The sequence below is a fragment of the Theropithecus gelada genome, chromosome 2, assembly GCF_003255815.1.
Source record: "Theropithecus gelada isolate Dixy chromosome 2, Tgel_1.0, whole genome shotgun sequence".
NCBI classification, from domain to species: domain Eukaryota; kingdom Metazoa; phylum Chordata; class Mammalia; order Primates; family Cercopithecidae; genus Theropithecus; species Theropithecus gelada.
In genome coordinates, this window is record NC_037669.1 from 33,337,418 (window position 1) to 33,361,270 (window position 23,853).

Sequence of the window (23,853 nt, forward strand, 5' to 3'; positions counted from 1 at the left end):
TCAGAAATATTGATTGCAGCCATAAATTTAAATGTGGAAAAAATATTTTTCTATCCAATATGGGTTTCTGTAGAGAGGGACATTGACTGCAGCCGTAAATAAAAGGACACGATTATTGAAATGCAGAATAAATCTTTTTCTATCCAATATGGATTTCTATAGAGAGGACTGCACCAGGTAGAAAGGCATTTTCTTCTTGTTCATATACTTTCCCTCCTGTAATTCCTTTTTCTAAGCTGGACCCTCTCTAAACAGCAGCCCATACTCCAAATTTTGCTATTAGAAGAAATGAAAATCAACCTACTCGTATCTTCCCTATATTCTTTATGTGTACCTTGAGGTAGGCTACCTGCTAAATGGGAAGCCAATATGTTCAAAGGAATTTTAGCTATAATCTTTCTAATACAACTCCTTTCTCCTTAGGAGCAATTCTAATGGTTAACTACTGATTTATCCAAATAACTTGCTTTGATAATATGAAATTCAAGTTCTATGACAGGAAAAAAAGGACATAATTTGGGGATCTGAACCCTCAAACTTCATCATAAAGCCAAAAATCTAGTTCTGCTTTTAAAAAAATACTTTATACTGGATCTTTGATCATGACCCACATTGTCACATTCTAATACTAAAAACAACTATATTTTTGCAACTCCTATCAAAACCACACTTTATGGCATATGTCCTATATCAGCCCTTACAATGAGTGAATGAATAAATGAAAAGCAAAAGAAAATCTGAAGAATTGTGAACTTTGAAAAAAAAAGCTGATTAAGAAAGTTTTTTTAATATACAAACTTTTGACTGCATAGAAAAACTGACACATTCTTTTATAATCTGGGGAATTACAATCTTTAATAATAAGGGGAATGTAATACCTTTAATACTTGACATAGAAGCACCAGAAAGTCAAATTATAATACTAGCAGGAAGATTAGACTATAAGGTGAATGTGAATTTTAATTTCTAAAGAATATGAACAATTTTAATATCACTATTTTTAAATAAAGTTTGTTATTAATTAACTGGTTAATTAATTACATACCCTGGGAGATGGCAGTTTGGCCTTGATGTCTTTCCTTAGCATAAATTCAGAAATAATGTTGAAAACAAATATATTACCATCTGCTCCAACAGTCACCAAAAAACGATCATCAAAGCTACTAGCAATACTTTTAATACATCCATAATTATTGTCGTGCATATTGAAGTGCCAGTAGTCCACCAAACTGGCCAATGAAGGATCATTCTGATTTAGGACATAGACTCGAATTGCTCCATTTTTCATTCCACAAAACATCATAACTTTGTTAATGCTATGAAACAAAAAATGTAAATTGTTCTTTCCATTAATCTGAAAATAATGCTTAATTTCAAGTTAATTGACAAGTGGCTAAATAAATAACAAAGTTGTTATGGACTGAATTGTACACCCCCAAAATTCATATATTGAAGCCCTAACACCTAATACTTCAGAATGTAACTGCATTGTGATAGGGCCTTTAAAGAGGTAAGTTAAAATGAGAACATTAGGGTAGGTTCTAATCCAGTCCGCCTGGTGTACTAATAAGAAGAAGATATTAAAGGGGGTCACTTCCAAGATGGCCAAACAGGAACAGCTGTGGTCTGTAGCTCCCAGCAAGATCAACTCAGAAGATGGGTGATTTCTGCATTTCCAACTGAGGTATCTGGTTCATCTCATGGGGACTGGTTGCACAGTGGGTGCAGCCCACAGAGGGCAAGCTGAAGCAGGGCAGGGTGTTGCCTCACCCGGGAAGCTCAAGGGGTTGGGAGATTTCCCTTTCCTAGCCAAGGGAAACTGTGACAGACTGTACCTGGAAAAACGGTACACTTCTGCCCAAATACTGTGTTTTCAAAAGTCTTAGCAACCAGCAGACCAGGAGATTCCCTCTCATGCCTGGCTCAGCAGGTCCCACGCCCATGGAGCTTTGCTCACTGCTAGCACAGCAGTCTGAGATCAACCTGTGACACTGCAGCCTGGTGGGTGGAGGGGCACCTGCCATTACTGAGGCTTGACTAGGTAAAAAAAAGCAGCTGGGAAGCTCTAACTGGGCAGAGCCCACTGCAACTCAGCAAGGCCTACTGCCTCTATAGACTTCACCTCTGTGGGCAGGACATAGCTGAACAAAAGGCAGCAGACAACTTCTGCAGACTTAATCGTCCCTGTCTGACAGCTCTGAAGAGAGCAGTGGCTCTCCCAGCACGGCATTGGAGTTCTGAGAACAGACAGACTGCCTCCTCAAGTGGGTCCCTGACCCCCATGTAGCCTGATAGACACCTCCCAGTAGGGGCCAACAGACACCTCATACAGGTGGGTGCCCCTCTGGGATGAAGCTTCTAGAGGAAGGATCAGGCAGCCATATTTGCTGTTCTGCAATATTTGCCATTCTGCAGCCTCCATTGGTGATACCTAGGCAAACAGGGCCTGGAGTGGACCTCCAGCAAACTCCAACAGACCTGTAGCTGAGGGCCTGACTGTTAGAAAGAAAACTAACAAACAGAAAAGAATAGCATCAACATCAACAAAAAGGATATCCACACCAAAACCCCATTTGTAGGTCACCAACATCAAAGACCAAAAGTAGATAAAACCACAAAGATGGGGAGAAACCACAGCAGAAAAGCTGAAAATTCCAAAAACCAGGACACCTCTTCTCCTCCAAAGGATCACAGCTCCTCGCCAGCAATGGAACAAAGCTGGACGGAGAATGACTTTGATGAGTTGACAGAAGTAGGCTTCAGAAGGTTGGTAATAACAAACTTCTCTGAGCTAAAGGAGCATGTTCTAACCCATCGCAAGGAAGCTAAAAACCTTGAAGAAAAGGTTAGATGAATGGCAAACTAGGAAAAACAGTGTAGAGAAGACCTTAAATGACCTCCTGGAGCTGAAAACCACAGCACGAGAACTTCATGATACATGCACAACCTTCAATAGCTGATTCGATCAAGTGGAACAAAGGATATCAGTGATTGAAGATCAAATTGATGAAATAAAGCAAGAAGACAAGATTAGAGAAAAGAGTAAAAAGAAATGAACAAAGTCTCCAAGAAATATGGGACTACATGAAAAGACCAAATCCACGTTTGATTGGTGTGCCTGTAAATGATGGGGAAAACAGAACCAAGTTAGAAAACACTCTTCAGGATATCATTCAGGAGAACTTCCCCAATCTAGCAAGGCAGGCGAACATTCAAATTCAGGAAACACAGAGAACACCACAAAGATTCTCCTTGAAAAGAGCAACCCCAAGAACATAATTGTCACATTCACCAAGGTTGAAACAAAGGAAAAAATGTTAAGGGCAGCCAGAGAGAAAGGTCAGGTTACCCACAAAGGGAAGCCCATCAGACTAACAGCAGATCCCTCTGCAGAAACCCTACAAGCCAGAAGAGAGTGGGGGCCAATATTCAATATTCTTAAAGAAAAGAATTTTCAACCCAGAATTTCATATCCAGCCAAACTAAGCTTCATCAGTGAAGGAGAAATAAAATCCTTTACAGACAAGCAAATGCTGAGAGATTTTGTCACCACCAGGCCTGCCTTACAAGAGCTCCTGAAGGAAGTACTAAACATGGAAAGGAACAACCTGCCTCAGGCACTGAAAAACATGCCAAATTGTAAAGACCATTGATTCCATGAAGAAACTGCATCAATTAACAGGCAAAATAACCAGCTAACACCATAATGACAGGATCAAATTCACACATAACAATATTAACCTTAAATGTAAATAGACTAAATGCTCCAATTAAAAGACACAGACTGGCAAATTTGGATAAAGAGTCATGATCCATCTGTGTGCTGTATTCAGGAGTCCCATCTCACATGCAGAGATACACACAGGATCAAAATAAAGGGATGGAGGAAGATCTACCAAGCAAATGGAAAGCAAAAAAAGCAGGGGTTGCAATCCTAATCTCTGATAAAACAAAGTTTAAACCAACAAAGATCAAAAGAGACAAAGAAGGCCATTACATAATGGTAAAGGGATCAATTCAACAAGAAGAGATAACTATCCTAAAAATATAAGCACCCAATGCAGGAGCACCCAGATTCATAAAGCAAGTTCTTAGAGGCCTACAAAGAGACTTAGACTCCCAGACAATAATAATGGGAGACTTTAACACCCCACTGTCAATATTAGACAGATCAACGAGACAGAAGGCTAACAAGGATATCCAGGATTTGAACTCAGCTCTGTACCAAGCGGACCTAATAGACATCTACAGAACTCTGCATCCCAAATCAACAGAATATACATTCTTGTCAGGACCACATCATACTTATTCTAAAATTGACCACATAATTGGAAGTAAAACACTCCTCAAGAAATGTAAAAGAATAGAAATCACAACAAACTGTCTCTCAGACCACAGTGGAATCAAATTAGAACTCAGGATTAATAAACCCAATCAAAACTGCACAACTACATAGAAACTGAACAATCTGCTCCTGAATGACTACTGGGTAAATAACGAAATGAAGGTAGAAATAAAGATGTTCTTTGAAACCAATGAGAACAAGGACACAACATACCAGAATCTCTGGGACACATTTAAAGCAGTGTGTAGAGGGAAATTTATAGCACTAAATGCCCACAAGAGAAAGCAGGAAAGACTTAAAATCAACACCCTAACATTACAATTAAAAGAACTAGAAAAGCAAGAGCAAACAAATTCAAAAGCTAGCAGAAGGCAAGAAATAACTAAGATCAGAGCAGAACTGAAGGAGATAGAGACACAAAAAACCCTGCAAAAAATCAATGAATCCAGGAGCTGGTTTTTTTTGAAAAGATCAACAAAATTGATAGACTGCTAGCAAGACTAATAAAGAAGAAGAGAGAAGAATCAAATAGATGCAATAAAAAATGATATAGGGGATATCACCACTGATCCTACAGAAATACAAACTACCATCAGAGAATACTATAAACACCTCTAGGCAAATAAACTAGAAATTCTAGAAGAAATGGATAAATTCCTGGACACATACACCCTCCCAAGACTAAACCAGGAAGAAGTTGAATCTCTGAATAGACCAATAACAGGTTCTGAAATTGAGGCAATAATTAATACCCTACCAACCAAAAAAAGTCCCGGACCAGACAGATTCACAGCCAAATTCTACCAGAGGTACAAAGAGGAGCTGGTACCACTCCTTCTGAAACTATTCCAATCAATAGAAAAAGAGGAAATCCTCCCTAACTCATTTTACGAGACCAGCATCATCCTGAAACCAAAGCATGGCAGAGCCACAACAAAAAAAAAGAGAATTTTAGACCAATATCCCTGATGAACATCAATGCAAAAATCCTCAATAAAATACTGGCAAACCAAATCCAGCAGCACATCAAAAAGCTTATCCACCATGATCAAGTGGGCTTCATCCCTGGGATGCAAGGCTGGTTCAACATTCACAAATCAATAAACGTAATCCATCACATAAACAGAACCAAAGACAAAAACCACATGATTATCTCAATAGATGCAGAAAAGGCCTTCAACAAAATTCAACAGCCTTCATGCTAAAAACTCTCAATAAACTAGGTATTGATGGAATGTACCTCAAAATAATAAGAGCTATTTACGACAAACCCACAGCCAATATCATACTGAATGGGCAAAGTGGAAGCACATTCCCTTTGAAAACTGGCACAAGACAAGGATGTGCTCTCTCACCACTCCTATTCAACACAGTGTTGGAAGTTCTGGCCAGGGCAAACAGGCTACAGAAGGAAATAAAGGATATTCAGTTAGGAAAAGAGGAAGTCAAATTGTGCCTATTTGCAGATGACATGATTGTATATTTAGAAAACCCCATCGTCTCAGGCCAGAATCTCCTTAAGCTGATAAACAACTGCGGCAAAGTCTCAGGATACAAAATCAATATGCAAAAATCACAAGCATTCCTATACAGCAGTAACAAACAGAGAGCCAAATCATGAGTGAACTCCCATTCACAACTGCTATGAAAAGAATAAAATACCTAGGAATCCAACTTACAAGGGATGTGAAGGGCCTCTTCAAGGAGAACTACAAACCACTGCTCAATGAAATAAAAGAGGATACAAACAAATGGAAGAATATTTCATGTTCATAAATAGGAAGAATCAATACTGTGAACATGGCCATACTGCCCAAGGTAATTCATAGATTCAATGCCATCATTGGTCAAGCTACCAATGACTTTCTTCACGGAATTGGAAAAAACTACTTTCAAGTTCATATGTAACCAAAAAAGAGCCTGCATAGCCAAGACAATCCTAAGCAAAAGAACAAAGCTGGAGGCATTACACTACCTGACTTCAAACTATACTACAAGGCTATAGTAACCAAAACAGCATGGTACTGGTACCAAAACAGATATACAGACCAATGGAACAGAACAGAGGCCTCAGAAATAACACCACACATCTACAACCATCTGATCTTTGACAAACCTGACAAAAACAAGAAATGGGGAAAGCATTCCTTATTTAATAAATGGTGCTGGGAAAACTGACTAGCCATATGTAGAAAGCTGAAACTGGATCCCTTCCTTACACGTTATACAAAAAGTAACTCAAGATGGATTAAAGACTTAAATGTAAGACCTAAAGTCATAAAAGCCCTAGAAGAAAACCTAGGTGATACCATTCAGGACATAGGCATGGACAAAGACTTCATGTCTAAAACACCAAAAGCAATGGCAACAGAAACCAAAATAGACAAATGGGATCTAATTAAACTAAAGCGCTTCTGTACAGCAAAAGAAACAATCATCAGAGTGAACAGGCAACCTACAGAATGGGAGAAAATGTATGCAATCTACCCATCTGACAAAGGGCTAATATCCAGAATCTATAAATAACTTAAACAAATTTACAGAAAAAAAAAAACAACAAACAATCCCATCAAAAGGTGGGCAAAGGATATGAACAGACACTTCTCAAAAGAAGACATTTATGCTGCCAACAGACACATGAAAAAATGCTCATCACCACTGATCATCAGAGAAATGCAAATCAAAACCACAGTGAGATACCATCTCACACCAGTTAGAACAGTGATCATTAAAAAGTCAGGAAACAACAGATGCTGGAGAGGATGTGGAAAAATAGGAACACTTTTACGCTGCTGGTGGGAGTGTAAATTAGTTCAACCATTGTGAAAGACAGTGTGGTGATTCCTCAAAGATCTACAACTAGAAATACTATTTGACCCAGTGATCCCATTATTGGGTATATACCCAAAGGATTATAAATCATGCTACTATAAAGACACATGTACATGTATGTTTATTGTGGCACCATTCACAATAACAAAGACTTGGAACCAACCCAAATGTCCATCAATGATAGACTGGATAAGAAAATGTGGCACATATATACCATGGAATACTATGCAGCCATAAAAAAGGTTGAGTTCATATCCTTTGCAGGGACATGGATGCAGCTGGAAACCATCATTCTCAGCAAACTATCACAAGGACAGAAAATCAAACACTGCATGTTCTCACTCATAGGTGGGAACTGAACAACGAGAACACACAGACACAGGGCAGGGAACATCACACACCAGGGCCTGTTGGGGAGTGGGAGCTGGGGGAAGGATAGTATTAGGAGAAATACCTAATATAAATGATGAGTTGATAGGTGCAGTAAGCCAACATGGCACATGTATACCTATGTAACAAATGTGCATGTTGTGCATATGCATCCTTGAACTTAAAGTATAATAATTAAAAAAAAATAGAAGAAGAAGAGATTAGGATACAGACAGAAACATCAGGGATGACAGGCACCCAGAGAAAAGATCATACAAGAAGGCAGATATCTATAAGTCAAGGAGAGAGGCCTCAAAAGAAACCAAGCTGCTGACACCTTGATCTTGGAACTCCAGCCTCCAGAACTGTGAGAAAAGAGATTCTGCTGTTTAAGCCACCTAGTCTGTGGTGTTTTATTGTGGCAGCCCTAGCAAACTAATACAAAAGAACAGAGGAAAAGGGCCAATTTGAAATTTGGAGCTATTATATTGGGTCGTCAGAAGAATAACTGGCATATATGCCTAGTTCTCAACTATCAAAGGGCTAATGATTCAATTGCGATTTCTCCAGAATAACTATAACCCTGAACCTTCATTTCTGACTATGTAAGTAGCATCCTCCTAGGTAACAGAATGTAAATCCATGCAATTCAATTGTGCTATAAACAAAAATACAGACAGAATATTTGGTGGGGGTATTTAAATGTAATTTCAGTATTAGCTTTGATTATATTTATTCATTTATTTATTTAACAAAATATTTTTTGAGTACCCCTTCATTTGGATGGATCTCTAAAAATTGACAATATCCATGACGGACAAAAGCATAGACACTAATGGGATATGGGATATGGTTTTTTAAAAGCTTTTTGAAATACTGCTCACTTGAAAGTGATAGTTTGGATGGGATTATCCTCTGTATCCTCAAGATAACGGACATCGATAGGTTCATCTTTTTGTTCCTTGAAATCACTGTTTTTATCACAAGGGGGGAACTCGCAGTGATACAGAAAACCAGAATCATAGTCACCCTAGAAAAGAGATAAGTAACATAGAAGGCGGTACTTGAATATAACACACATAAATGCATGAGAATTTTTTGATTATTTCAAATTTGAAAACATAAAATAGATGTTTTCAAACATCTACTTCTACATAATTTCTATGATTATAGATTTATTATTTCTATAAATCATCTCCTTTATCCATTTATACACAACTATATAATTATAAGAAAAACATTATGATGATTTGTTTTCATTTAAAAGCCAGTACAAGAGAGAGATCACCTCTGACTCCTTACCTATAGAATTTCATTTTATGTCTTCAAGCATTATTCTGAATAAGCAGTAACAAATAATAGGGTTCTGCATGTCCTCGTTTTTACAGCTAGTTTTCAGTTTAAGGTAACTATAAACACTGTTAATTTTCCAGAAAGGGCTATTTCAGAAAAATTTATCCATGTAGTGAGAAGACGAATGATCAACTGGAAGAGCTATATTGCTCCAACTCTAATTTCCTTATTACTGAGACTCCTTATTATAGGAAACAAATTAAGGGTCAGAACAACTTTATGAACAATAAAAGAATAAATAAGAAAGAGAAGGTAACAACATGGTCACCTCTGAAAATCAAATTACTAAGTTTTCACTTTTGACAATGGCAGACTAGATTGTTTCAGCCGAACTCTCCAACTGAGAACAACCAGAACAAATTTTCTAAATGTGTTTGAAGGCATTGGAAAGCTACCAAAATCGCAAGATCCAAACAAGAGGGAAAGCCAGAAGTGAGCCTGGCATTTGACACTGCTTTACTCCCCGGAGCAACTGTCAGTTCTTAAAGTGGCAGCTGAGAGGCTAAGAAGCTGGACAAAGCTATCTGCAGTCTCATGGACTTATGGAGAAAGAAATAATCATTCCCAGGGTTCAGTCAGGGTCTCAAAGAGGTATTTGAACACCCACCTCATTCATAGCAGCATTATTCACAATAGCCAAAAGGTGGGAGCAATCCACGTGCCTATTTTTGTGTGTTTATTTTGAGATGGGGTCTCACTCTGTCACCCAGGCTAGAATGCAGTGGTGCCATCTTGGCTTACTGCAACTTCCACCTCCCAAGTTCAAGCCATTCTCCTGCCTTGGCCTCCCGGGTAGCTAGCAGGTGTGAGCCACTGCACCCATCTAATTTTTTCTATTTTTAGTAGAGATGGGGTTTTGCCATGTTGGCCAGGCTGGTCTGGAACTCCTGGCTTCAGGTGATCCACCTGCCTTGACCTCCTAAAGTGATAGGATTACAGGCATGAGCCACCATGCTTGGCCCCAAGTGTCTATTGATGACTGAGTATATAAGCAAAATACGGTACGTAGTTAAAATGGAATATTATTCAGCCTTGAAAGGAAATTCTGACGTATGCCGCATCATGGATGAAACTTGGGGAAATTATGCCAAGTGAAACAAGCCAGTCATAAAGAGACAGATACTATATAATTTCACTTATTTGAGATACTTAGAGTAGTCAAAATCATAGAAAAAGAAAGTAGAGTGATGGTTACCAGGGGCTGAGAGAAGGGAAGATCAGGAGTTATCATTTGATGGGTATGGGAATTTCAGTGTGACAGGATGAGGAGGACAGTGGAGACGGATGTTGGTGATGATGTCACAACATTGTGAATGCGTTTAGTACTACTGAGCTGTACACTTAAAAATGCTTAAGATGGTCAATTTTATGTGTCTTTTACTTCGATAAAAAACAATTGGAAAAACAAACTTTAAAATAAAAGACAGTTATGAAGCTGGAACAGAGATCAGAAAAAAATAGGCTAAAGCATGGAGAGAGAGAAAAAGGATGGAAAATCTTGAATGATGTAAGATACATAAGGAACATAATGAGAAGGATGTAATACATATGAAATTGGGGTCCTAGAACAAGAGAGTGAAAAGATAGGCCAGAAGCAACACTGTGGTAGATAACGGCTGAGAATTTTCTAAAACTGAAGAGAGATGTTGAAATTTAGAGTGCTACGAACTGCAAACAAAATTAAAATGAAGAAACTACACCTTTTAACCACACATGTTGGCACATACCTATAATCCCAGCTACTTGGGAAACTAAGGCAGGAGGATCACTTGAACCTGGGAAGTAGAGGCTGTAGTGAGCCGAAATCGCACCACTGCATTCCAGCCTGGGCAACAGAATGAGTGAGACTCTGTCTCAAAAACAAAAATAAATAAATAAATAAAATCACCTCTAAAAGAAAAGTAAAAGAATGTATAACTAATAATCTAGTAGAGGAAGAAAACTGTAGAAAAATTACCTAATCACTCAATAGAAGGTGGAAAAGGGAAACAAAAGAAATTTAGAATGAATGTGACAAACAGAAATAATTACTAAGATGGTAGATTTAAACTAAAATATATCAGTAATTACATTAAATATAAATGAACATAGTACTTTTTAAAAAGATAAATATAATCCTATAGGATTCTTTTAAGCCTAACCATATACTGTTTACAAGAGACCTACTTTCGATATAAGGGTATCAAATAGTAAAGGAAAGAGAAGAATTCTTAATAACTTCAAGGTTTTGGCATAGTAACTACGTGGATGATTGTCTCATTTACTGAGATGGAGATGGAGCAGGTTTGTATGGGACATGTATGCTTTAAAAGTAATGTCTTGGACAGGTTAATTTTGAGGGCCAAGGAGCATTGTCAAGTTGTATATACAAGTCTAAGTGGAGGGGAGAGGTCAGGACTAGAGATAAACATTTGAGATTCACTGGAAGATAAGTGATATTTAAAGTCATCAGACTGTGTAAAGTTACCTTAGCAAGAAAGAGGGGGCCCAAGGCCACACTCTGGAGTATTTCAAACTTCAGAGCTTGTTCTGCACATGAGAAGCCAGCAAAAGAGGCTGAAATGGAGTGGCCAGAAGAGTGTAATGTCTTAGAAGCCAAGAGAACAAAACATTTGAGAAGTATGAGGGATCAACTCTGTTAAATGTTCCGAAAAGTCAAATGGACAGAGAATTGACCTCTGAGCTTGTCATCATTAGTGAAGTGATGGAGATAGAAGCCCTGCTGGAAGGGACTGAAGTCAAATAGGAGGTGGATAAGTTAAGCCAATGATTACAGATGATTCTTTCAGTAACTTTTTATGTAATAGAGCAGGGGGGCAGAAAGAAAGAGAGGTTAAGGAAATATAATTAAAATTAGTACTAGAGCATGTTTGTATGCTCATGATAATAACTGAATAGAAAAGACAGAAATTGATGATACAGGAGACCAAGTGGTTTATCTCAGGAGCAAAATTTTTGAGAAAATGAGAAGGGATGGGATCAAGGAGCTCTTGGGAACAGTGTCCTTGGAGAGTTGCAAGGGACTGTTCTCCAATTATAACAATAGATAAAGCAGACAAAAGGTATAGAGATCCCTATAGGGTGTTACATCTAATTGAGACAAGAAAAGGAAATTCCATCTGCTTTTATTTTTTTCTGTGAAATGTGAGATGAGGTTATCATTGAAGAGTAAGAGAAGGTACAAAATGTTTGAGGGGAGAAGAAAGACTTAATGCAATAATTTGGAAAGTGAATATGGCTGGGCAGTAGAATCGGCCGCAGTGTGAGTATTGATTTGAGGACTGCAGTCATTACTTCAAAATGAGATGGGTTTTTCTTCACCATTTGTTTGGCTGCAGGCACAGAGTTGTCAAATTGTTGGCTCAAGCTCTGCTACCTCTGTTAACTATACTTTAACCTTGTTCACCAGTGTAGCTTAATGGTTAAGGGTATGAACTCTGGAGCTAGAATGCTTGAGTCCAGATCCTAGTTTCACTTCTCATTAGTTATATGGCCTTGGATAAAATGCCTAACATTTCCATGCCTTGGTTTCTTCATATATAAAATGCAAAAAATAATAGCACTTGTTTTATGGTTGGTTAAGTAAATTACTTAGAAAAATACCTGGTACAGAATAAGTAGGTTGTCATATTCAGCAAATGAAAATAAAGAAATAAAGGTCATCTATTAAATTTAAATTTCAGACAAAAATATATATAGAGAGAGATATAATATCTATCTATCTATCTATCTATCTATATCTATATATATATATATATATTTTTTTTTTTTTTTGAGATGGGGTCTTGCTCTGTCACCAGGCTGGAGTGCAGTGGCACAATCTCGGCTCACTGCAACCTTCACCTCCTGGGTTCAAGTGATTCCCCTGCCTTGGCCTCCTGAGCAGCTGGGACTACAGGCATCTGCTACCATGCTCGGCTAATTTTTTGCATTTTAGTAGAGACAGGATTTCACCATGTTGGCCAGGATGGTCTCAATTTCCTGACCTCGTGATCCACCCGCCTTGGCCTCCCAAAGTACTGGGATTACAGGTGTGAGACACTGCACCCAGCTAAAAATAATTTTTAGTGTAAGTATGTACTATGTAATTTTACTTGGAAACCCTAAGAGTAAGTACTAAATATGCGTGGGGTTTTCTGTTTGTGTTTTGTTGTTGTTGTTGTTGTTGTTGTTTGAGATGGGGTCTCACTATATTATACAGGCTGGTCTTGAACTCCTGGGCTCAAGCAATCTTCCCACCTCAGCCTCTTGAGTAGCTGGGACTACAGACATGCACCTCTGCCCCTGGCTCAAATATGTTTGTTAAATAATAAGTAATTTTTGCATCTATATTTCCAGGACACTGGAAATTTATTGCATTGTATTACAGTTAATTGTTTCTGTACTTCTGTCCCTCAAATGAAGACTTCCTGGAGAGAGGAACCATGTTTTCTTTATCCCTTTATCCATTGAACTCCATACAATAGTAGTCATTTACAATTGTTTTATAAAACACAGAAGACAGGCAGAAAGGGTAGAGGAACTAATACATGACGTCCTATGATGCCTCCAGTGCTATTTTCCATCCTTCTTTCTGCTTGCCTCCTTAGTAATACAAAAGATATAGTTCTAGGAAAAGTTGAGGAGGGAAAAAGTCAACACTCATCACTCCTTACAGCAACAGTCCTTGGCTAGTCAGTGCGCTGGCCTGGCTAAAGACCTAGGACCAGTGATGAATTAGTAATGATCTTCCACATTCACTTTTATGAATTTTTTTTTTTTTTTTTGGTGGATGGAACTGAAAATTGTGACAAAATTATAATGAAGGAAATCTTGCTTTGTAGTAGATCAATAAAATATTTCAGGCAAAGAGTAAAAAATGTATAATTGGAGAATGTACTCCTACAGCATTGTGATAGGCCCTGATACTTTCTTCCTAATATCCATTTTTCCCTTCTTCCTTATGAGCCAAGTTCTGGTTTTGTTCAGGGTGGCAATTAGACCATCTGAAAACACTTATCTTCCTAGACTTGCATGTGACCACATAGCATAGTTGTAGATAATGAGAAGTAAGAAAAGTCTACTGGATAGTACTGCCATGAAAGCTATTCTTTCCAAAATTAAAAAACAAAGTCTTGGTTGGAAAAACCCCTAGCCTTTTGCCTTTCTACACTTGATCTTCTCCACTTTGACCTGCCTGGAACATTATGATTGACAAGCAGATAATAGATAATCTATAGATTTATCTGTACAATTATCTGCACAAGTAGACATATAAAAAAGATGTTAAGATTATTTTAAAACAACTGTATCCCACATTCATTCACCAAAACTCACAACTTCAATAGTATTTAATAAATGAAATCTAAAAAAAAATAGATAAGTGAAATCTTAACATAAGAGCAAGAAAGAATGAAGTTACAATAACTACAAACTATATTGAAATATGATTGAGGTAAAAATTGTTACATTGTTACCTACCAAAGAAACCCAGAACTTCCCTGGCTCCGAGTAAAATCCACAGAGGATGGGAGAGGGGGTTGATGGAATAAATATTTCCGGTAAAGGCTCTTCTTCCTCCTCCTCCTCTTCCTCCTCTTCCTCCTCCTGAAATTCTTTTTCTCCATCTTCTCCCATCTCTGCTGCTAGCTTGTTCCTCCTTTCTTGCCTTATTTTTTCCTTCAACTTCCTTTGTCTCTCCCTCTTTTCAATTTCTATTGATCTCTTTTAAAAGAAACATTAAGTAGGTATAAAAACAATTATGACTCATTCGTTCATTTACACCATTGGGGATGACAATGAAAATAGAAAGATACACAGCTCTGTAAAAATAGTATTTAAAAATACTCACCAATGTGAGAATATATTTTTTATCATTAAAACTTTTAAATCATTGGAATGACTCATTTTTGTTCTATCCCTATTAATCTTGGTTTTACAGAAATTATTTGGTCATTTTTTTCCTAATAGAGAAGCTAAATATAACTTCTCTTGGAGCCTATCACTGTTAACCCAGGAATTAGGCAGACTGAAAGAGTCCACAAGGAAAGTTGCTTCCAACTTTAGTAATACTGTGAGTTTGGCCTTCATCATCTATCAATTGTCCTTTGCAAAAGCCCTCTGACACTGGTATTTCCACCTCCCATCTTTTACCACTTCATTCTGTTCACCCCTCACAATTATCTTCCTAACTTACATGATATCATCACATCAATCCTCTCCTCACAAACTCACAATGGATCTCAATGGTCTAAAATGAAGTGTCTTGGCTGGCATTTAAGGAGCCCCATGCATTGGTCACAGACTCTTGAAACATCCCTCCACAAATTGCCTACCTATATTTTATTGATCTATTCCTGATTTCTTGAAAACACTCATAACTCTGTGTTCTCTTGGGATGTTCTTCCAGCCTTTATTGCCATCGTCCTATTTTCACCTCTCAAAATTCCCCCTATTTTTTTTTCTTGAGACAGGGTCTCACTCTGTCACCTGGGCTGGAGTTCAGTAGTGCAATCATAGCTCACTGCAACCATAAACTCCTGGGCTCAAGCGATCCTCCCACCTCAGCCTCCCAAAGTGCTGGGATGACAGGCATGAGCCAATGTGCCTGGCCTTTCCTATTCTTTAGGTACCAAATGTCACTTCCAGGCAGTCATCTTTGACCTTCTCCCATATCCCTCTATCAGAATCCTCTCTCTTTTCTTCTGCAGACCCCTAAAATTTCCTTCTTTGCATTTTGATTTCCATATCTATTTACTACTGCCTTCTAATAGCTGCTTTCCTACCAGATTATAAACTCCTTAAGTTCCGGACCTATGTTTTATTCTTTTCTGTATTCCGTCAGCACTTAACACAGGATATTTTACATTCTAAGGAAAGGAAATTATTAGAAGATAATGTTTCAGTAATATTCCATACCAGAATCTTAGATTTGACACTTGAAAAATGGAAACATTTTAAGCACATGTCTTTGATTTCATAGGAGACTACATCATGATCATCCTCTTCTAGATTTATGGTTGGAAGTGGAGCTTCAAGAATATAGCCATTTTCACAGATAATTAGTAAAGTACTTTCAAGCTAAAAAAGAAAAATTGAACATATTTACATTTAGGCAAATTTTGTAAAGCATAGTTTAAAAAGATTATAAATAAAAAATATAATTACTATGTATATTAGCCATGTTTAAAACACACGAATTCCTCACTGCAGTTATTGGTTAAAAAGTCAAGTTTATTAATAATTATTATATAGTCATAAGTATTAATTTTTGTTATATCATTATTAATTAATAAGGTAATTACTAAAATTAGATTTACATTTGGTTCCCTTATAGATGCCATAACATATGTGATTCATACATATTTTCTGATTTTCTGATGAATATATGTGATTGTGAAACCTGTTAGCTGGAAGGGCCAAATATTAAAATTAGGACTGCCAAGGAAAGTCTGCGTGTGTGGATGGTGTAGTCAGTCCCAGCCTACTTTGATGGCTCATCCTCTCTCTGCCTCAGTTTAACAAATGTGGATGTTCCCAAGGTTTTTGTCCTCTTCCCTCTTCTCTCCCTCCATAAGCATTTTCTGGGAAATCTTACAACCTTCATTATCATTTACATGCAATTAAATTTCAAATTAATCTCTCCAGCTTAGACTTCTCTCTTGGCTTCAAAACCATGTATTTAATCATAAATAGGAAATCCCCATCTTGATATTTACAGATACATTATTTGACATGTTTATTCATTTGGTTATTTCATCTACAATTATTTGTTGTGTGCCTACTATGTACTCAGCATTTTCTTAAGTGGTAGGGATAAATTTGTAATAAGAAAAACATAATATCTGCCATAATGTAGCTTATCTCCAATGGAAGCTTGTAATTTAGCAAATCAGATAAAAAAACATAAATTATAATTGCAGAAGTCCTGCAGAGGTGTCATAGAACAAGTAGGTTGTACAAAGCTTTCAGAGAAGGTGGTATCTGAGTTTCAAGGTAAAGAATATATAAATTATAATTACATAATGAGTTAAGGGAGGGTTTGAGGGAGCAAGCCCTCAAGGAAAACACCATGTGCAAAAGTCCTGTGGAACATTTGCTTTTAAAAGAAAACTGTGGCTTGGATGGCATCACCTAGGGCAAAAGAACAGAATGAGAGGAGAGATTGGCAGAGCCTTAGGGAAACTTAATACTCAATGACTGAGTGAGGAAGACTGAGAAAGAATGACAAGATGTGGGAAAGGGAACCAGCGAAGCATAGTACCACAAAAGTGAAAGCGAAATGGTATTTCAAAAAGTAAGGACAGATTGATAGGATCAAACGTTGCTAAGAGGTCAAGAAATATAAGAACTAAACGTTAAATGGATATTATTGGTGCTTTTAGAAGAGCTGATTTGGTGGAATGATGAGACTAGAAGTCAGGTAAGAGCACATAAAGGAGAGAGTGATATGTAAGGAAATGGAGTCTGAGAATAGTCCATCCTTTTGAGAAAGTAGGCTGATTAGAGAGATAGGGTAGTAGCTAGAGGAGAATATAAGATCAAGGAAGTTATGTTTTGTAAGTGGGAGAGACAAGAACATATTTAAATACTGAAGGAAACAGTCCAATAAACAGGTATGATTAAATTTCTATGACAGAAAAGAGAAATAATGTAAAATATTGAAAAAAAACTGGGAGAGAGTAGAAACAAAAGGGCAAGAGGCAGAATTGGCCTTAAGTAGGAAGGGAGACAGCTTCTCTATTTTAAAAGAGGGAGGAAGAGCAGATGAATACAGAGGTAAATGGGATTTTCCGTTTGGTACTGGGAAGTGAAAAAGTTCCTGTCTGAGGGCTCCTAGTTTTTCTATGATACAAGTTTTGCTGAGAGTGAGTTGGGAGCAAAAGGCTTGAAGCTTTGTAGAGAAGAAAAGTTCTAAAATGGTCATCATATGTGAAAGAGGGAGTTGATAAGAGCAATGTCATGGGATTGCTGAACCATTTTATGGATTATGTCGAGGCCATTTTAATCACTAAATTATAGAGGAGGTAATCTTCGTTGACATATAACTATCTCCAGCAGCCTTTGGCTGATCACTATAGGCCAATATAAATTAGTTGGGGGAAGTTCAGAGATGGACTTTTGCTTGATGGGTATGAAGAAAAGACAGAGGAATAAAGGAAATCAGGGCATTGGAAGAATGTTTTTGATCCTTGTTTATCTTAGTTCAGGCCGCTATAATAGAATACCATAAACTAGGTAGCTTAAATAACAGAAATTCATCTCTCGGAGTTCCAGGAGCTGGGAAGCCCAAGATCAAGGGACTGGCAGATCCAGTATCTGATAAGGGCATTTTTCCTGGTTCATTGATGGTGATCTTGTTGTATTCTCACAGGACAGAGAGAACAAACTCTGGTCTCTTCATCCCCTTATAAGGAAATTAATCCCATTCACAAAGGTTCCACCCTCATGACCTAATTACCTCAAAGGCCCCACCTCCAAATACTATCACATGGGGGATTTAGGCTTTAACATGAATTGGAGTGTCAGGGGGAGTATAAACATTCAATTCATAGTATTATTGAAATAAAGAATTATAAAATTTAAGCTGGACATGGAAGGAAATGAAGAAGAGAGAACTAATAAATTAGGAAAAGCAAATTGTGAATGAAATACAGGTCCGTGTCATCAAAGAACTGCTTGGAGATAGAGTGGCAAATAAATTGTCTGAAAAAGACAAAGGGTGAAGTCAGAGTAAAGGCTAGTTTAATAGTTGACTTTTTTTTTTTTTTTTAATTATACTTTAAGTTCTAGGATGCATGTGCAGAATGTGCAGGTTTGTTACATAGGTATACACATGCCATGGTGGTCTCCTGCACCCATCAACCCGTCATCTACATTAGGTATTTCTCGTAATGCTATCCCTCCCCTATCCTCCCACCCGCTGACAGGCCCCAGTGTGTGATGTTCCCCTCCCTGCGTTCATGTGTTCTCATTGTTCAACTTCCGCTTATGAGTTAGAACATGTGGTGTTTGGTTTTCTGTTCGTGTGTTAGTTTGCTGAGAATGATGGTTTCCAAATCGTTGACTTTTTTTTTTTTTTGAGACGGAGTCTTGCTCTGTCACCCAGGTTGGAGTGCAGTGGCATGATCTCAGCTCACTGCAAGCTCCGCCTCTTGGGTTCACATCATTCTCCTGCCTCAGCCGCCCGAGTAGCTGGGACTACAGGTGCCTGCCACCACGCTCAGCTAATTTTTTTGTATTTTTAGTAGAGTCGGAGTTTCACCGTGTTAGCCAGGATGGTCTCAATCTCCTGACCTTGTGATCCGCCCACCTTGGCCTCCCAAAATGCTGGAATTACAGACGTAAGCCACCATACCCAGCCCAAAATAGTTGACTTTTAAGCTTGAGCTCTTATAGTTGTTATATGCTCAATTGTGTCCCTTCAGAAAAAATTCATATATTGAAGTTCTAACCCCCAATACTTCAGAATGTGACTACATTTGGGGATAGATCTTTAAAAGAGATAAGTTAAAACAGGGTTGTTAGGGTGGGCCCTTAATCCAATATGACTGATGTCTTTATAAGAAGAGGGGATTAAGACACAGACAACACAAACATAGAGATGACCATGTGAGAACATAGCAAGAAACAGTTGTCTGCAAGCCAAGCAGAGAGGTCTCATAAGAAACTAAACCTACCAACACCTTGATTTGGGGCTTCTAGCCTCCAGAATTGTGAGGAAAGAAATTATGTTGTTTAAGCCATCCACTTTGTTGTATTTTGTTATGGTAGGTCTAGCAAACAAAAACACAGTAATAAGTATCCAGTGGGTAGCTGTGAAAGTGTGTGGGCAAACTATAAAAATCATGGAAGATGAGGGAGTCAAGAAGTTCAGAGTCTGATGCTGTTTGATCAATTATCCACATGGTTAATATCTGATATGGTTTGGCTGTGTCCCTACCCAAAACTCATCTTGAATTGTAGCTCCCACAATTCCCACATGTCATGAGAGGAACCTAGTGGAAGGTAATTGGATCACTGGGGCAGGTCTTTCCTGTGCTCTTCTCATGATAGTGAATAAGTCTCACAAGATCTGATGGATTTATAAAGAGGAGTTCCCCTGCACAAGTCCTCTTCTTGCCTGCTGCCATGTAAGACATCCCTTTGCTCTTCCTTTGTTTTCTACCATGATTGTGAGGCCTCCCCACCCATGAGGAATTGTGAGTCTATTAAACTTCTTTTTATTTATAAATTACCCAGTCTTGGATATGTCTTTATCAGTAGTGTGAAAACAGACTAATACAATATCATTCAGAATACTTGTTTGTACTTTTACTGGAGAGAAAGATAACCATATTCTCAAAATTCAAATAAAGAAGCAGGATCAACCAGGTGGTCAGATTATAGCAATGTAGAAAGAAAAGATGTTACAGGTGAATGACAAGGGCCTCAAAGAAACAGAGTTTATATTTTATGATTTTCTTTCTTGTTCAGAAAACTTCATTGTATGTGGTAAAAACAGAATTTGATCTATCCCAGAGAAAGTTGCATATCACTTGAGAAGAATGTGTATTCTACTGCTGTTGGTGGACTGCTCTGAACACATCTGTTAGGGCTATTTGGCCTATAGTGTTATACAAGTCTTCTGGGGTTTTGCTTGTTTGTTTGTTTGTTTGTTTGTTTTGAGATGGGGTCTTGCTCTCACCCAGGCTGGAGGGCAGTGGTGTGACCTCAGCTCACTGAAACCTCCGCCTCCTGGGTTCAAGGGATTCTCCCACCTCAGCCTCCCCAGTAGCTGGCACTATAGGCATGCCACCACACCCAGCTAATTTTTGTATTTTTTTTGAGGGGGGGGTTAGAGACAGGGTTTCACCATGTTGGCCAGGCTTGTCTCAAACTCCTGACCTCAGGTGACTGGCCTGCCTCAGCCTCCCAAAGTGCTGGGATTATAGGTGTGAGGCACTGCGCCCTGCCTCTGTTTCTTTAGTGATCTTCTATCTATATGTTTTATCCATTATTAGAAGTGGGGTATAGAAGTCTACTATTATTGTATTACTTTCTATTTCTCCCTTCATCTTTCTCAATGTTTGCTTTATATATTTAGGTGCTCTGAGGTGGGATGTGTGTATATATGTGTGTGTGTGTGTGTGTGTGTGTATGTGTGTGTGTGTGTGTATATTTATATTTATATTTATAATTGTTATATCTTTCTGGTGGACTGATATTTTATTATTATAAGATGTTATTCTTTGTATCTTATGACAGTTTTTATGTCAAGTCTATTTTGTCTGATATAAATACAGCAATCCCTGCTTATGTTTGGTTACCATTTGCATGGAATGTCTTTTTCCATCACTTGCCTTTCAACCAAAGTGGGTCTTATTTTTTTATTCATTCAACTTCTGTATGTCTTTAGATTAAGATATTATTTGCAACCCTGATGGTAACCTCAATGAAAAAAACATACAATGGATACAAAAGAAATTTAAAACATACCACCAGAGAAAATCACCCTCACTAAAAGGTAGATAAGAAGGAAGGAAAGAAGACCACAAATCAACCAGAAAGCAAATAACAAAATGGCAGAAGTAAGTCCTTACTTATCAACAATAACAATGAATGTAAATGGACTAAACTCTCCAAACAAAAGAAATGAGATGGCTGAATGGATTTAAAAAACAAGCCTCAGTGATCTGTTGCCTACAAGAAACATACCTCATCTATAAAGACACATATAGACTGAAAGTAAAGGAACAGAAAGATATTCTATGCAAATGGAAATCAAAATAGAGTAGAAACAATTACATTTACATCAGAAAAAAATAGATTTTTAAGACAAAGAAGGTCATTATATAGTGATAAAGGGGTCAATTCAGTAAAAGGATATAACAATTGTAAATATATATGCACTCAATGCTGAAGAACCTAGATATATAGAAATCAAATATTATTAGAGCTAAAGAAAGAGATCAACCCCAATACAACAATAACTGGAGACTCTTAACACCCAACTGTCAACACTGGACAGATCTTCCAGGCAGAAAATGAACAAAGAAACATTGGACTTAATCTGTACTATGGACCAAATGGACCTCATAGATATTTACAGAACATTTTATCCAATGGCTGCAGAATACACATTGTTCTCCTCAGCATATGGATAATTCTGAAGAACAGACCATATGCTAGTCCACAAAACAAGTCTTAAAACATTTTTAAAAATGAAATTATATCAAGTATCTTCTCAGACCAAAATGAAATGAAATTAGAAATCAATAAAAAGGAATTTTGGAAACTACATGAACTCACAGGAATTAAACAATATGTTCCTGAATGACCAGTGGGTCAATGAAGAAATTAAGAAGAAAATTTAAAAATGTGTTGAAACAAATGGCAGTGGAAACACAGCATACCAAAACCTGTGGAATATGGTGAAAGCAGTACTAAGAGAAAAGTTTATAGCTATAAGCAACTACATCAAAAAAGATAGAAAAACTTCAAATAACTAATGACGTATCTTAAAGAACAAAAAAAGTAAGTGCAAACCCAAACCAAAATTAGTAGAAGAAAATAAATTAAAAAGATCAGAACAAAATTAAATGAAAATGAAAGAAAATACAAAAGATCAATAAGTTAAAAAGTTGTTTTTGCAAAAGATAAATTGACAAACTTTTAGCCAGACTAACAAAAAAAGAGAGAGAAGACTAAAATATATTAAATCAAAGATGAAAAAGGAAACATTACAACTGATACCACAGAAATTCAAAGGATCATTAGAGGCTACTATGAGCAACTGTATACCAATAAATTTTAAAACCTTGAATAGTAAAATTCCTAGAAGATACAACCTACCAAGACTGAACCATGAAGAAATTCAAAACGTGAACAGACCAATATTGAGTAATGAGATCAAAGCCATAATTTTAAAAAGTCTCCCAGCAAAGAAAAGCCTGGGACCCAAATGGCTTCACTGTTGAATTCTATCAAACATTTAAGAATATCGGCCGGGCGCGGTGGCTCAAGCCTGTAATCCCAGCACTTTGGGAGGCCGAGATGGGCGGATCACGAGGTCAGGAGATCGAGACCATCCTGGCTAACACGGTGAAACCCCGTCTCTACTAAGAAATACAAAAACTAGCCGGGCGAGGTGGCGGGCGCCTGTAGTCCCAGCTACTCGGGAGGCTGAGGCAGGAGAATGGCATAAACCCGGGAGGCGGAGCTTGCAGTGAGCTGAGATCCGGCCACTGCACTCCAGCCTGGGCTACAGAGCGAGACTCCGTCTTAAAAAAAAAAAAAAAAAAAGAATATCAATCCTGCTCAAACTATTATGAAAACTGAGGAGGCGGGAATACTTCCAAACTCATTCAACCAGGCCAGTACTACCCTAATACCAAAACCAGACACAGGCACATCACAAAAAGAAAACTACAGGCCACTATCACTGATGAATATTGATACAAAACCTCAACAAAACACTAACAAACTGAATTCAACAACACATTAAAAAGATCATTCATCATGGCCAAGTGGGATTTATCCCAGGGATGATAGGATGGTTCAACATATGCAAATCAATCAGTGTGATACATCATATCAACAGAATGAAGGACAAAAATCATATGATCATTTCAATTGATGCTGAAAATGCACTTAATAAAATTTAACATCCCATCATGATAAAAATTTTCAAAAGACTGAGTAGAGAAGGAACATACCTCAACACAATAAAACCCATATATGACAGACCTATAGCTAGTATCATACTAAATGAATACAGAAAGCCTCTCCTCTAAGATCTGAAACCCAGCAAGGATGCCCACTGTTACTGCTGTTATTAAACGTAGTACTGGAAGTCCTAGATAGAGCAATCAGATAAGAAAGAAATAAAGGGCATCCAAACTAGAGAGAAAGAAGTCAAATTATCCTTGTTTGCAGAATATATGATCTTATATTTGGTAAAATCTAAAGATGCCACCAAAAAACTGTTAGAACTA

At 37.6% G+C, this 23,853-nt stretch overlaps 1 protein-coding gene across 1 annotated transcript in view; it reads right to left on the reverse strand.

Annotated features, from left to right (window-relative positions):
- The window catches only part of CFAP44 (cilia and flagella associated protein 44), a 148,934-nt gene that overhangs the window by 75,312 nt on the left and 49,769 nt on the right, over window positions 1-23,853 (reverse strand). Inside the window, exons 16-19 of the mRNA XM_025375368.1 lie at window positions 15,797-15,958; window positions 14,360-14,602; window positions 8,431-8,576; window positions 1,046-1,316 (exon numbers count right to left, since the gene is read on the reverse strand). Coding sequence (XP_025231153.1) covers window positions 1,046-1,316; window positions 8,431-8,576; window positions 14,360-14,602; window positions 15,797-15,958 — 822 coding nt within the window. The remainder of the gene's footprint in view (window positions 1-1,045; window positions 1,317-8,430; window positions 8,577-14,359; window positions 14,603-15,796; window positions 15,959-23,853) is intronic.